This window comes from Saccopteryx leptura, chromosome X (genome assembly GCF_036850995.1).
Source record: "Saccopteryx leptura isolate mSacLep1 chromosome X, mSacLep1_pri_phased_curated, whole genome shotgun sequence".
In the NCBI taxonomy this organism is placed as follows: Eukaryota; Metazoa; Chordata; class Mammalia; order Chiroptera; family Emballonuridae; genus Saccopteryx; species Saccopteryx leptura.
Window position 1 is genome coordinate 70,760,913 of NC_089516.1, and position 15,258 is coordinate 70,776,170.

Here is a 15,258-nt window from a genome sequence, read left to right on the forward strand (position 1 = left end):
ACAGGAGAGGCGCCCATCTGCTTCTCCACCCCTCCCCCTCTCCTTCCTCTCTGTCTCTCTTCTCCCCTCCCGCAGCCAAGGCTCCATTGGAGCAGGGTTGGTCCGGGCGCTGAGGATGGCTCTGTGGCCTCTTCCTCAGGCGCTAGAATGGCTCTGGTTGCAATAGAGCAACACCCCAGATGGGCAGGGCATAGCCCCCTGGTGGGCATGCTGGGTGGATCCAGGTTGGGCTCATGCTGGAGTCTGTCTGACTGCCTCCCCGTTTCCAACTTCAGAAAAATGCAGGAAAGAAAAAAAAATAAAATAAAAGGGGGTTCATGACCTTGACCAGGTGGCTCAGTAGATAAAGCATTGTGCCAGGGTTCATGGGTTTGACACCCCTAACCCCCATCAGGGCACATGTGAGAAACAATCAATGAGTACACAACTAGATGGAGCAATTAAGTGAAACAAGATGATGCTTCTCTCTCTCTCCCTTCCCTTTTCTCCCTTTCCCCTCTCTTTCTCTCTCCCTTCCTCCCTCTCGTCAATGGAAAAAAAATAAAAAGGAGGTTCTTTATTTGTCCATATATCTTTTATGAGGAGGTAAGTGAAACTATGGGAGCAGTGTGAGAGGGAAGGAGAGAAGAGAAGAGAAGAAGAGAAGCAGGGATCAGTGGCATCCTCTCAGAAGTCTACCTTCTGTAAAGACCCTTCTACATTCCTTCTTAGAGAAGCTATCCTAGCCACAGTCCCAATAAGGTAGCATTTCACATTATGTTCCCTCTTTTCCCTGGATTGGGTAATGATTTATTAGGCTAAACAGAGGCTGGGTTGTTTGCTGCAGGGAGCTGAGCTAGCAAATTCTTAGAGACCGTTAGATACCAATATAGTATCCATTTTCATATTCTTTCTTGCTAACAGAACTGATATTCATTTAGGACAACAATGTGCCTAGCTCACTTTGCCTGCCCACTTTGTAGCTAGAGGTAGCTATAACACTTAGTTTTGGCTAATGAAATGTAAGGGAGATTTTGGTAAGAATTTCTGGAATGTTTTGCTTTCTTGGAAAATGGGACAAAACAGTTAATACTTCCCTATATCTCATTCTTCTTTTTATTCTGTTATGATCATGGCTATGATGGATGGAGTTCAATCAATCATCTTGCAACCATGTGAGGAAGGTCACTGAAATATTGGCTCTGCCACCATTGAATTATTCTATGAACACCATTACCTCCTACATCTAGAGTTGTTAAAGGAGAAAAAAAACAAACCTTATTTGTTTTAAGGAGCTGTAATTGTATTTTCTATTTACTCCTGATACAGTAATATAGATTGGAGGACTGAAACTTCCATTTTTTATAGCCATAATTGGCTATGATTAATTGATGATTGACCATGATAAATAAAAAGAGGAAGCAGGTCTTCAAAAAGTAGGATTGTTGAACATATTTAGAGAGAAATGGTAAAAGATTATACAGTCCAAGAAAGAGTAAGGGCCAAAGATAGAAAAGGTTTCCAATTCCCTGAAGCATGACCGAGTTCCTCTAATTGGGTTCCACAAGATTCTTTACTACCTCTTTACAATAACCTCTGTTTTACTTGAGTTAATTTCTGTAACTGCCAATGAAGTATACCTTGCATGAACACTTGAGTAAATTTTTAAAAGCAGGATACTGAAAGATTGCAATTAATCTAATGTACTTAATTTATCAATGGCTTTTTACAGCTCTAGGGCCACCTGTGACTGGACTCCACCAAAGACCCATAATATCACTACAAGCCTCTCAAAATGGCATATTTTATGCCCTGTAACAGGAAATTCTTCAGCCTCCACAAAACCCCCAGATCCTTGATGTCCATATGTAGATCTCAATTTGTGTCCCTGATCTGTAGGATTGCCACATTTTTGTACTACCCCTAGTCTGAACATCAGACAAAGACCATAAGCTGAATTCTGGGAGAATACCTTCATTGCTTCACACCCCATATAAATAACAGGGCTAGGTCTCAGATCTCTCCCTGTCCCAGGGCCTCACTAAATTCAGCTGAATGTTTCACAGACCACTGTGCCAGGAATCAGATCAGAAAAACTGAGCTAAGAAAAGATTGAGCAAAGAGGAGCAAACTGTAACACAATGGGCATTAGAGTTAGACTTAAATCCAGGCTCAGCAACTTGGAGCTTCCTATTCCTCAACCAAAATAGAAGGATAATAATATCTGCCATGGAATAACAGTGAGAATTAAAATTAGCAATGTTTGTAAAAAGCACTTTGGCTTAGCTGAGAAAAGATCAAGGTAGATGTAAAAACTCTGCAGTACAGAGTGCAAATTTTCTTCAAGTTGACTAATATAAAGGGAAATTTGTTTTGCTACTGAAGAATATGCTGATTTGAACAACACAGTTCTAAAAAACTACAGTTACATTTAACTTATTTATATAGAGCAGGGGTAGTCAACCTTTTTATACCTACCACCCACTTTTGTATCTCTGTTAGTATTAAAATTTTCTAACCGCCCACCAGTTCCACAGTAATGGTGATTTATAAAGTAGGGAAGTAACTTTACTTTATAAAATTTATAAAGCAGAGTTACAGCAAGTTAAAGCATATAATAATAATTACTTACCAAGTACTTTACGTCAGATTTTCGCTAAGTTTGGCAGAATAAATCTTTATGAAACAACTTACTGTAGTTAAATCTATTTTTTTATTTATACTTTGGTTGCTCTGCTACCGCCCACCATGAAAGCTGGAATGCCCATTAGTGGGCGGTAGGGACCAGGTTGACTACCACTGCTATAGAGTATTGCAGAGCTCTCCAGCCAGGTTGTCCAGGTTTTATCCTAGCAATGCTACTTTATTAAGTAGGTGATCTTGGGCTAGTTATATCAACTCTCCCTGACTCTGTTTCTGCAGCTAAAAATGAGAATAGCAGTAATGCCTAATTCATAAAGCTCTCATGAGAATCAAACTAATTAATTCACATAATGGGTTAATATAGTGTCTAGGATATAGTAAATACTCAATAAATATTTGTTATTTAATGGTGAATTATGCAAAAAATTGAAATTGTGTTTCTATAACTGACAACATAAAAATTTCAGTTAATTTTTTAAAATGGAAACACTAATATTTTAAAACCCTGATACAAACCCCCCCCCTTTTTTAAGTGAGAGGAGGGGAGGTCAAGAGACAGACTCCCACATGCACCCCAACTGGATTCCACCTGGCAACCTCCATCTGGGGCCATGCTCAGATCAAGCGAGCTATCCTCAGTGCCCTGGGCCAACACTCAAACCAATCAAGCCCTGGCTGCTAGAGGGGATGAGAGAGAGAAGAGGGAGAGGGAGAGAAAGAGAATTAGATGGTTGCTTCTCATATGTGTCCTGGCCAGGGATTGAACCTCGGATGTCTGCACGCTGGGCCGACACTCCATCCACTGAGCTAACCGGACAGGGTAGAGATCCCCTTTTTAGTAAAAAAAATACCGGCCCTGGCCAGTTGGCTCAGTGGTAGAGCGTCGGCCTGGAGTGCAGGAGTCCTGGGTTCGATTCCCAGCCAGGGCACACAGGAGAAGCGCCCATCTGCTTCTCCACCCCTCCCCCTCTCCTTCCTCTCTGTCTCTCTCTTCCCCTCCCGCAGCCAAGACTCCATTGGAACAAGGTTGGCCTGGGCGCTGAGGATGGCTCTGTGGCCTCTGCCTCAGGTGCTAAAATGGCTCTGGTTGCAACAGAGCGACCCCCAGATGGGCAGAGCATCGCCCCCTGGTGGGCGTGCCGGGTGGATCCCGGTTGCGTGCATGCTGGAGTCTGTCTGACTGCCTCCCCGTTTCCAACTTCAGAAAAATACCCCCCCCCCAAAAAAAAAAAACCTTAGAAACATAAAATTAAATATGGGTAGGATTCTGGCTTTGCCATTTATTAAGTGGCTTTGTGTACATTTATTTTACCTATCTGCACCTGAGATTCTTTATCTGTAAAATGGGAGTTGAAATAATAACTTCTTTAAGAATAAAATGAAAGAATGGGGCCCTGGCCAGTTAGCTCAGCGGTAGTGTGTCCACCAGGTGTGTGGAAGTCTGAGCTTAGTAACTGTCAAATGGAGGTAGGGCCAGAAGAAACAAAGTCACCCCTCCAACACCCAGCTTTAGTTGCCACTCCCTATTCTCTCTGGCCTTTACTCCACCCCACCTTATCTCCATCTGAATGCCAAAGCTGCTTATTCCTAGGCAGCAGCCTGAACACAACTCAACGCGAATTCCCCTGGAGGGTTCACTAATTAGCAACTCCTGGTAACCTTTCCTGGGTGAGTAGGCGTGAGGGCCCCGGGAGGAGTTTTTTTCTCTCATCTTTCCAGCTGTCTTCTGGGGTATTCCCCCCACCCCAACCCACCGCGCACCGGACAGACAAATAGCACCATTCCTTTGCACTCTTCATAACCTTTGACATAATTATCTGTGACAAATTGACTTAAAGTGCAGCTGCAGGAAGAGAAACAGGCGTGTCTTGCTTGGCTTCTGGGATTTGTAGTCCTGCAGCCTCCCGGGCTGCCTGGCTGGTCCTGGAGCTGCGACTACAGCTCCCAGGCCTTCTTCGAGTCCCTACCGCACAGACTCATAGCCCTATGCCGGGAGGAGGTGGTTACATTGTGTCTATTGTATCCCTGGATTTGTGTGTTTGTACATTTCTCGGGACGTGAAATTGAAAGTGAAAAGCATGGCAGATGAACAAGAAATAATGTGCAAATTGGAAAGCATTAAAGAGATCAGGTAAGTGAAACGTTGCAGCGCCCCAGGCCCCCTCGAAGCCACCCCCCTCCAATCCCTTGCTGAGAGAGAAGGCTGAGTTACCTTGTAAAGTATCTATTGTTGGGCTACTTGCTGAGGGGAGTGGGAAAGGAGTTCATACACCACGAATTTCAAGGATGGAAAGGAGGCTAGAGAGAATATATATATATATATATATATATATATATATATATATATATATATATATAGAGAGAGAGAGAGAGAGAGAGAGAGAGAGAGAGAGAGAGAGAGAGAGAAACAGGAGACACCTCGCCAGATGTGGCTGAAAAGCCACGGCAGGGAGAGGTGGGGGTGTTGATCCCAACAGTTTTATTTTTCTTGGAGTGGTAGTTGGGGGATAACATTATTGGATCCATTTTTATTTCAGTGTTTGTTGGCTCCAAGGTGTATTTGGCTCCTTGTTCTTTAGATATACAGAATTTTTTCAGCCTCCCTTTCAACTTTAGGACCTGGAGCTCAAGTACCCGTCTTGAGAGCACAGTGTAGTGCACTGGGGCTGCTGGCGGCTGCCAGAGACTGCTGAGTGGGGTTGCTGAGGAATCCCAGCAGGGTGGGATCCGGAGGATGGCGGGAGCTCGTGCGTGTGTTATTTGCTTTCACTCATTCACCACTTTCTTTCCCTCCTATCCCGTGCTCTGGAAGGGGGATGGGAGCGATGGAGACTGGGTAGGAGGTCCCGCATCAGTTGGTAAGATCACAACTGTTCTGAGGCACCAGAGGTGAAGTGCAGGCAGGCCAAGTGGGAATTGCCTGGGTCCCTGACCCCTCCTTCCCTCTGAGAGTGACTTTGGCGAGGAGATGATGTTGGCTTTGCTCAGAACACAACAGTGGCTGGCTTGTGAACCTCCTGGGCCGGCACCAAGCTTCCTTCACCTGCTCTCCTTTGCCAGAGCACCTCCCACCCCCTGCCCCAGTTTCCGCCCTCATTTTGAGGTTGGCGTGTGTCCAGCTGTCTCCACGTAGTGTTGTCCAGGAACCTAGAGAGAAAGAGAAAAGAGGAGAGAATGTCAGGTGTAAGACTCACACTTTATGGTGGTAAGTGGGGATGCACCCTGATGTTTTGTGTTTTGTTTTGTTTTTGTCTTTTGGAGGGTTGTATCTTCATTTCTTCAAGGGAGTAAAAAGAAGGGAACTATTATTTATTGAACCCCTGGTGTGCCAAGCCCTTTGACCTACTATATATAGCTCATTTTAGCAAGAGACCTGAGAGCTCACTACACCTCCTTTACAGCTGGGGAAATAGAGGCTCAGAAAATTTAAGTAACTTTGCCAGAGCCAAACAGCTTGGAAATACCAGATTTTTACAGGAACCCAGACGACCTGCATGCAAAGGCTCTGGCATTCCCACTTTATCCCTTAAAAAGGTGGAAAGAAGGTACATGTTTCAATTTTTTCAGAAAAAGCATCAGGAGATAAGGAGTAAAATAACTTGGTGGTGGCAGAGGGGAAGGCCAGCAGTCATAACAATGTAGCCAATAAGATGTTTAGGTATGCAAGTAAAGTGGAGAGCCTAAACTTTTACTGGACTTGAAAGAAGCCCCCGGCCAACGCCAAGAGGAAGAACAGTTGGGAGCAAGGAAATGTGATCTCTCCCAGTGAAGATCAAATAGGGTATGTGACTTCTACCCTCAGCAGTTTGAAACCAGGCATCCCTACCACTACTACGTGTGATGGGATTGTTAGAGGCCTAGAGAAAGGGCTGGATTCCCATCCACAACAAGCAGGAACAAGAAACCCCTTTCCAACCTGGATGTCAACCAGAGACCCAGTGGAGATCCTAGACTTGTACTGACTCCCTTCCCTGCAAAAGGGCAAAGTAAGAGGAGGACTACAAAAACAGAATATTTAAAAGAGACATAGAGTGTTCAAATGTAATAAAAAAAGATCACTTGCCATACCAAAGTTATCAACTTAAATGATAAGAGAAAATAAACATGCCAGCATTGAGATGACACAGATGTTAGAATTATTTGGCAAGGATTTTAAAGCAGCCATCATTAATAAAGCTCCCGTGAGAAATTGTAATACAGTTGAAACAAATGAAAAAAGAGAAATATCTCATGATATAAGTACAAAGCCTCAATAAAGAACTATAAAACATAAGAATCATATGGCATTTTGAGAACTGAAGATATACAATAGCCAAAAAGCCTTTAAAAACTCTAAAAATCTGCCTGTCCTGTGGTGGCGCAGTGGATAAAGTGTCAACCTGGAAATGCTGAGGTCGCCGGTTCGAACCCTGGGCTTGCCTGGTCAAGGCACATATGGGAGTTGATGCTTCCAGCTCCTCCCCCCTTCTCTCTCTCTGTCTCTCTCTCCTCTCTCTCCCTCTCTGTCTCTTTCTCCTCTCTAAAAATGAATTAAAAAAACCTCTAAAAATCTTTTTTTCTATTACATTTATTGAGGTGATATTTGTGAATAAGATTATCTACATTTCAAGTGTACATTTCTATGATATATGATCTGTATATTTCATTGTGCACCTATCACCCAAAGTCAAATCTTCTTCTACCACTATATATTTGACCCCCTTTATCCTTTACTCTCCCCTACCTCTCTTCCCTCTGGTAACTACCATACTGTTATCTGTTTGTTTTGTTTGTTTTTCTTGTTTGTTCATTTATTGCTTTCAGTTTTATATCCTACATATCAGTTAAATCTTATGGTTCTTTTCCCATCTAACTATTTCACTTAGCATGATATTCTAAAAGTCCATTCATGTGACAACACATGGCATTATTTTATCTTTTCTTATGGCTGAGTAGTATTCCATTGTCTAAAATCTTGCTCAACAGAAAGATGGGTGAGACAGAGAAAAGAATCAGACAACCTAAATAGAAAACAACAACAACAACAAAAAAACATCCAAACCAAACAAGATGGAAATTAGATTTAAAAAGAATAAAAAGGAGGACGAGGAAGAGAAAGAAGGAAGAAGAAAATGGAGCCTCCAGACCTGTGGATCTGTTTACATTCATGCTAATAGTTACATTTATGTCAAAAGAATCTCAGAAAGAGAGAAGAAAGAGGACAGGACTGGAAAAGTACTTGAACAAATAGTGGATTAAAAACTCCCCAAATTGAGCAAACGACATAAACCTCCAGATTCAAGAAGCTAAGCAAACACTATCAGGATTAAGCCAAAGAAATTCACACCAAGACACATCATAGTCAACAAAACAAAAGGAGAGAAAATATCTAGAAAGTAGCCAAAGAGAATCAGCACCTTACCTATACCTTCAGTGGAAAGAAAAAAAAAATTTATATATATATGGTCTACCGGAAAGTTCTGTCTGTTTTTGGAATAAAACAAAATACAAATTTTTCTTGTCGTCAATAAACTTTATTAAATAATATAATTGCCATTATTATTAATGATTTCTTACCAGTGTGAGGCAATTTGTATATCCCATTTTTGAAAAATGTTTTATCTTTTGATGGGAAAAATTGAACCAGTGCTTGTTTGATATCTTCTTCATTTTTGAATATTTTGCCCTTCAAAAAATTTTGTAAGGACAAAAACAAGTGATAGTCGGAGGGTGCTAAGTTTGGGGAAAATGGTGGATGTGACAGAATTTCCCAGCCTAGTTCTGCAATTTTTTGACGAGTCCCCAAAGCAGCATGTGGCCTGGCATTATCATGATGCAGTATGATGTTCTTCCTATTGAACATCGCCGGCCTCTTTTCTAAACTTTGTTTTAGTTAATTTCCTACATCAGTATGTATACATTAAGTTATAAAAATAGAGAGTCACACATGCGCCAAATAAACATGTGCTTACGTGTCAAAACTTGTTGTGATAGAAATGGACAGAACTTTCCAGTAGATATATATTATAATATATATATTGGCAGGTTTTTCATCAGAAACTGATGAAGCCCAGCCAGAAGTGACATGACATTTTTCATGTGCTGAAGAAAAAGAATCAATCATCAACCTAGAAACTTATGTCCAGTGATAATATCTTTCAAAAATGGAGATAATTAAAACATTCTTAGAGGAAAGGAAACAAAGGCTTTATCAGTAAGAGGTTTACCCAATAACAATGACTAAAGTAAATTCTTAAAACAGAAAAGAAACAATAAGAGAAGGAACCTTGGATGAAAGAACACAGTAGGTGAAAACATGAGTAAATGCAATGGAATGTCTTTTCCTCCAAGTTGTTTGAATTATGTTTGATGATTATATCAAAATATATCAGTTTCATGTTCTCAATGTGTGTGGAGGAGATACTTAGGACATTTATATTATAAATGGGAGTGTAAAGGGATGTAAAAGGGAGATAAGCTTTTTATATTTCACTTAAACTGCTAAAATAATGATGTCGGAAGACTATAATAAATTTTGTATATATAATGTAATACTGACAGAAAATACTAAAAAAGCTATACAGAGAGATGCACTAAAAAGCATAGAGAAACCAAAGTGGGATTTGATTAAAAAAATGTTTAAGTCATCCACAGGAAAGCAGAACAAAGAAGAAAGAAAAATTAAAAACAGAACAAGCAGGTAACAACAACAAAAAAGAATTATATTTAACATATTGATAATTATATTGGCTATAAATGGTCTAAATACACCAATTATAAGACAGTGGAGTTTTAAAAATACATGATTCACCTATATGCTATCTATAATTAATTTACTTCAAATATAATAATCAAGTAAGTTGAGAGTAAATAAGGATAGAAAAAGATGTCATGTGAACATTAATTAAAAGAAAGCAGGAGCAGCAAAGCTGATTTCAGGGCGTAGAAAATACTCAGAGACAAAATCAGACATTACATAATGAGAAAGGGTCAATCCACCAAGAAGACATAAAAATTCTAGATGTGTATGCACTGAAAGTGATTTACATTATCCTGATTTTGACAATTTTACAGTAATACAAAGGTAAATATCACTTGATTTAAGAATTTGAAATGAGGAAAGTACTACATATAGGAATTTGATGTCCACATATGGACAGGTAAACATTCATAGGAGGTGGAAAGAAAGCAAAGGAAAGGTAGAAGGAACTGGAGAAAGGAACTAATACTTGTTGGCCACTTACTAACTTCAAAGCTCTACTTAATTTTTCTTATGGAAATCTGTGGTAGGAATTCTCATTTTATAGATAAATATACTGAGGCTCAGAAAAGTCAAGTAACTTATCTATAGAAACACATAAAAGAAAGAAAGAATATATCCTATTCACATGGCATATGCTTTTCAAGAAGTGCTGATAATCTTTTTTTTTAAATTTTTATTTATTCATTTTAGAAAGGAGAGAGAGAGAGAAAGGAGAGAGATAGAGAGAGAAGGGGGGAGGAGCAGGAAGCATCAACTCCCATATGTGCCTTGACCAGGCAAGCCCAGGGTTTCGAACCAGCGACCTCAGCATTTCCAGGTCGACGCTTTATCCACTGCACCACCACAGGTCAGGCAAGAAGTGCTGATAATCTGATTAACCATTATTCACAGTTTTTCAACTGCTCTACTGCTAAATCCCTTAAAGGTATAAACAGAGCCACCTATTTCTGCTAAAAAATAATAGTAATATTGTTTTGGGGCATTAGTAGCTGGGATGATGACAGTATCACCTAAGTATCTAAGTCAAACCTCGAGCCAAACACACCCCCAAGCACAGTCCCTGAAATATACACATTCATATACAATTCTCACATCCACCAATGGTAGAATTTGAAGTGGGAAATGTCTCAGGAATGGATTCTCCTACCACAGACCATTCCCTACTCCTGACTGACCACATGCTTTGCCCTGTCTTTTCTCCCAATCCCAACCACATTCCAACACTATGCTCCAGACCTTATCCCTAAAATTCCACAGTGGTATATTTTGCCTATCCATTCCTTAAGATTTCAAGTGGTAATAAAGGAGCATATGGATATGGAAAGGGGAAAAGAAGAATGGAACAAAAAAGGGGGAAATGAAAAGAAAGAAGAAGCCATGAATCAGAGAATGTAAGTGTAGCTACCACTAGATAGACCAGAGCCCTTCACTAGCTCCCCAAATTCATACTAATATATCTTTAACATGCACGTGCCGTCCATACACACACACTGTACACACCCATGTCCCTATGCACATACATCCATACACAACAAGCTCCCCTCACTTTTTTTTAATTATTTTTTTTATTTATTCATTTTTAGAGAGGAGAGAGAGAGAGAGACAGAGAGTGATAGAGAGGAGAGAGAGATAGAGAGAGAGAGAAGGGGGGAGGAGCTGGAAGCATCAACTCCCATATGTGCCTTGACCAGGCAAGCCCAGGGTTTCGAACCGGTGACCTCAGCATTTCCAGGTCGACGCTTTATCCACTGCACCACCACAGGTCAGGCCAAGCTCCCCTCACTTAAGAGAGGAAAAACTCATTTTGGAAATTAATACTGTGGTGTTAAGTAGATTCTCTTCTTTATAGCATTTTTAAAGTTTTATTAACTGATTGATTTGAGAGAGAGAAACATTGATTTGTTGTTCCACTTTTTTATGCATGCATTGATTGATTCTTTTTTTTTAATTTTAATTTTTATTTATTTAATTTTTTTTTCTTTACAGGGATAGAGAGAGAGAGCCAGAGAGAGGGATAGAGAGGGACAGACAGACAGGAACGGAGAGAGAGGAGAAGCATCAATCATCAGTTTTTCATTGCGACAGCTTAGTTCATTGTTTGCTTTCTCATATGTGCCTTGACTGTGGGCCTTCAGCAGACCAAGTAACTTTTTTTTTTTTGCTTGAGCCAGCGACCTTGGGTCTAAGCTGGTGAGCATTTTTTTATTTTGCTCAAGCCAGATGAGCCCGTGCTCAAACTGGCAGCCTCGGGGTCTCGAACCTGGGTCCTCGGCATCCCAGTCCAATGCTTTATCCACTGCGCCACCGCCTGGTCAAGCTGATTGGTTCTTATATGTTCCGTGACCAGGGATTGAACCCACAACCTTGATGTAGCAGGACAATGCTCTCACCAACTGAGCTACCCAGCCAGGACTTAAGTAGATCCTCTTAACTATAAATTTCTGTCCTGAATGCTCTCTTTTTCTCTCTACACATTCTCTTGGGTGACCTCTTCTACTCTCATGGCTTCAGATATTATGCCCCAGGTCCCTAATCTCTACTCCCTTCCTTCCAAGCTTCAGAAAACGCATCTCACAGCCTTTTGGGTTTGTCTACCTTGTTCCACAGACACAGCTCAAATTGGCTAACCCTTCAGAGTTTCTCTCTCCTTGCCCCAATCCATCTCCTCTACCTCAACCTCTGATTTAATGCTATCATTCTCTGCACAGTTCCTTCAGATTGAAACCTGGATATCAATGTTGATTACCCTTTATTTTTTATAACTCACCTCTTGGTCGCTTAGCAAGTCCTACTGTTTCTACCTTCAACATATGACTCAAATTCCTTCTCCACTCTCCACCTTCATACCCACTGCCCCATTTTAGGACTTCATCATAACTGTCCTGGATATTTGTAATGTATACATTTCCACCAATAGAATTATTTTTTTGTTTTCCATTCTCCCTCTCACCATATTCCATGCCATCCACACTGTTGTGAGAGCAACTTTCCTAAAACATTGCTGTTATATTATTCCCCAAACACATTCACTGACTTCCCATTGTATATAACAGTACTTTTCAAAACACAGGTCATGAACCATTACTATGAATTAATTGCTAGTAGCATTTGTGAAAAGGGTATTTTGTGATTCCTCAAAAAACAAACAAACAAAAAAGAATAGAGTTATGATATGATTCAGCAATTCTTCTTCTGGGTATCTACCTGAAAAACTCAAAAAACATTTATTTGCAAAGATATATGCACCCTTATGTTCATTGCAGCATTATTTATGGTGACCAAGATGTGGACACAACCCAAGTGTCCTTCAGTAGAAGACTGGATAAAGAATATGTGGTAGATACAATGAAATATTACTATACTTAGCCATAAAAAAAGATGAAATACTGCCATTTGCAACAACATGGATAGACCTTGAGATTATTATGCTAAGTGAAATAATCACTCAGAAAAAGCTAAGAACCATCACTAACATGTGGGATATAAAACTGAAATTCATAGACACAGACAACAGTATGGTGATTACCAGAGGGAATGGAGGTGGGGTTAGTAAAGGGTAAAGAGGGCCAAATATATGGTGACAGAAGATGATTTGACTTTGGTTGATGGACACACAAAACAATATACAGATATAGAAATGTACACTTGAAACCTATATGGTTTTATTAAGCAACAACATCCAAATAAATTTAATATAAAAATAAAAGAACAGGATAGAAAATATCAGCAAACATTGCATAGGAAATGGTAGGTATTCTTAGTGGACACTTGTTTCTGTTTTTTATCTGTGTATGTGTGTATTGGGTCACAATGTAAAATTCATTTCTCACTGTAGATCATTTCTTGCTATATGTCTGTTGAACAGCCATTTGCCTATAATTGTTGCCATGGTATTCATACCTATCTCCCCCATAAGTCTATTCCAGATGAACCTTTCCAATCTTATCTGCTGCTACTAATTTTCAGTTACCCATGTCGTGGACACTCTGACTATTCAGAGACCACATGGAGTGCTCTGAGGGACCTAGGGGAGACCACCTTACAATTCTCTATACAAGTTTTATGAGACAGCCCTGACCCCAGTCCTTAAGGGTATATATTGATACCACACAAATAGAAGCATGGACAAGAATGAGGAGGCCAGGAAACAGAGAAGAGAATGAGAAAGTCAGGAAGGGGAACTTCCTTAGAGCAGGTAAAGTAGCTCAAATATCCCCACCTATTGATTAATCAGAATTGCTAATTCTATCCCTTCTTTGCTGCATTCAGCACCATATTGCATTCAGTACTTTCTGTCAGTGATGCCACTGTGGCTTTTGCCTCAGGGCACTGAATTCTGTCTTATTCTATGTTCCTGAACCATTACGTTTCTATTCAGGACCTCTACATACCCTATCCTTTGTCCACATGGAATTTTCTGTTTCACAAATTTCCATTCTTTCAGGCCTTTGCCAATGCTGATTCTTCATTCTTTAACACCCTTCCATCATTCCACTGCTGTGAAATCCTACTCGTTCTTCAAGAAAGACCCAGAACAAACACCACTTCTTGTTTAAGACCTCAAATTCAACAGTCCAAATGAATCATTACCTCTTTGGAGCCCTACAGGGAGATTTACTATAACACTCAAGTTATTTTACCTTATGATAAAGTTTTATATTGACATGTGTTTACTTCCTTTTTTCCTCCTTCCCTTCCCTTCCCTTCCCTTCCCTTCCCTTCCCTTCCCTTCCCTTCCCTTCCCTTCCTTTCCCTTCCCTCCCCTCCCTTTCCCTCTTGTCCCCTCCCCTCCTCTCCCCTCCCCTCCCCTCCCCTTCCTTTCCTTTCCTTTCCTTTCCTTTCCTTTCCTTTCCTTTCCTTTCCTTTCCTTTCCTTTCCTTTCCTTTCCTTTCCTTTCCTTTCCTTTCCTTTCCTTTCCTTTCCTCCTTCCCTCTTCCTTCCTTCCTTCCTCCCTTCCTTCCTTCCTTCCTTCCTTCCTTCCTTCCTCCCTCCCTTCCTCCTGTCATTGCTGTAGCAGCTTCAGCAGGCTCCTCTGTCATCTGGCCTGAGTGCTCACTCAACAGCAAATCAAAGGATAACTGAGACCTCTGGGACCTAGGGATGGGCAGTTCAAGGCAAACAGTGATGACCACAGAAGAGGAATGGAGAGGTGTTGGCATTTGGTAATGAGCTATATAAAAAAAGTCTTCAAGGTGAACTGCTTAAGAAACCTGCTCTTTTGACAGAGGCTGTATGGGTCTTTTTCATCTTTCCCATGTCTCTACTTGATGTGGCCAGTATTTCCTCAAGCTTTGTGAACATATGAAATGAATTCATAATTACTAATAGTGTCCTTGGCTTTTAATTCTATTAATCATGTCATCTCTTGACCACTTGCATTATTTTTCAGGTTGTGAGTTGCATTTTTCCTGCTTAATTGCATACCTGACCTGGTTTGATTGGATGTCAAACACTGAATTTCACTTTATTGATTCTTCATATTTTTTAATTCTTTTAAGTATCTTGAGCTTTCTTCTGGCATGTCATTAAAACACTTGGAATTCATTCTATCCTTCTGAGTCTTGCTTTTCAACCTAATGGGATCATAGCAGCATTTAGTGTAGGACTCATTTTCTTTAGTTGTAATACAAAACTTTTTCTTTGTACTTTATTGATTTGTGAATGGTGAAGTGTTTCCACCTTGGCTGTTTAGAACAGTCACTGTTAGCCCTGCATAGGCTCTGAGCACTGTTCCCTCTAATCCTTTTAGATGGTTCTTTCCTTGGCTTAGGTCATTTCCTTATACACATATGTTGATCAATACTTAACTATTTGTGCAGGATCCTCTGAAGCTTTTAGCATCTTTCTCCACAGCTCTCCCTCTCTGAGACTTGTTCCAGCAAACTCCAGATGCC

The 15,258-nt window shown here is 40.5% G+C and overlaps 1 protein-coding gene and 1 non-coding gene across 5 annotated transcripts in view; both read left to right on the forward strand.

Moving 5' to 3' along the window:
* The first annotated feature begins 3,475 nt into the window (after positions 1–3,475).
* Positions 3,476–3,551, forward strand: TRNAS-GGA (transfer RNA serine (anticodon GGA)). Its single transcript has one exon. It is a non-coding gene; the product is annotated as a tRNA-Ser (tRNA).
* A 1,020-nt stretch (positions 3,552–4,571) lies between these two features.
* Positions 4,572–15,258, forward strand: part of ZC4H2 (zinc finger C4H2-type containing) — a 34,630-nt gene continuing 23,943 nt past the window's right edge. The window contains exon 1 of one of the 4 annotated variants that reach the window (XM_066357470.1): positions 4,572–4,753. In XM_066357470.1, the coding sequence (XP_066213567.1) occupies positions 4,701–4,753 (53 nt within the window). In that variant the 5' untranslated portion in view covers positions 4,572–4,700. Of the gene's footprint in view, positions 4,754–14,392; positions 14,527–15,258 lie in introns of those variants that run through there. The other 3 variants (XM_066357468.1, XM_066357469.1, XM_066357467.1) reach the window with 3 other exon arrangements.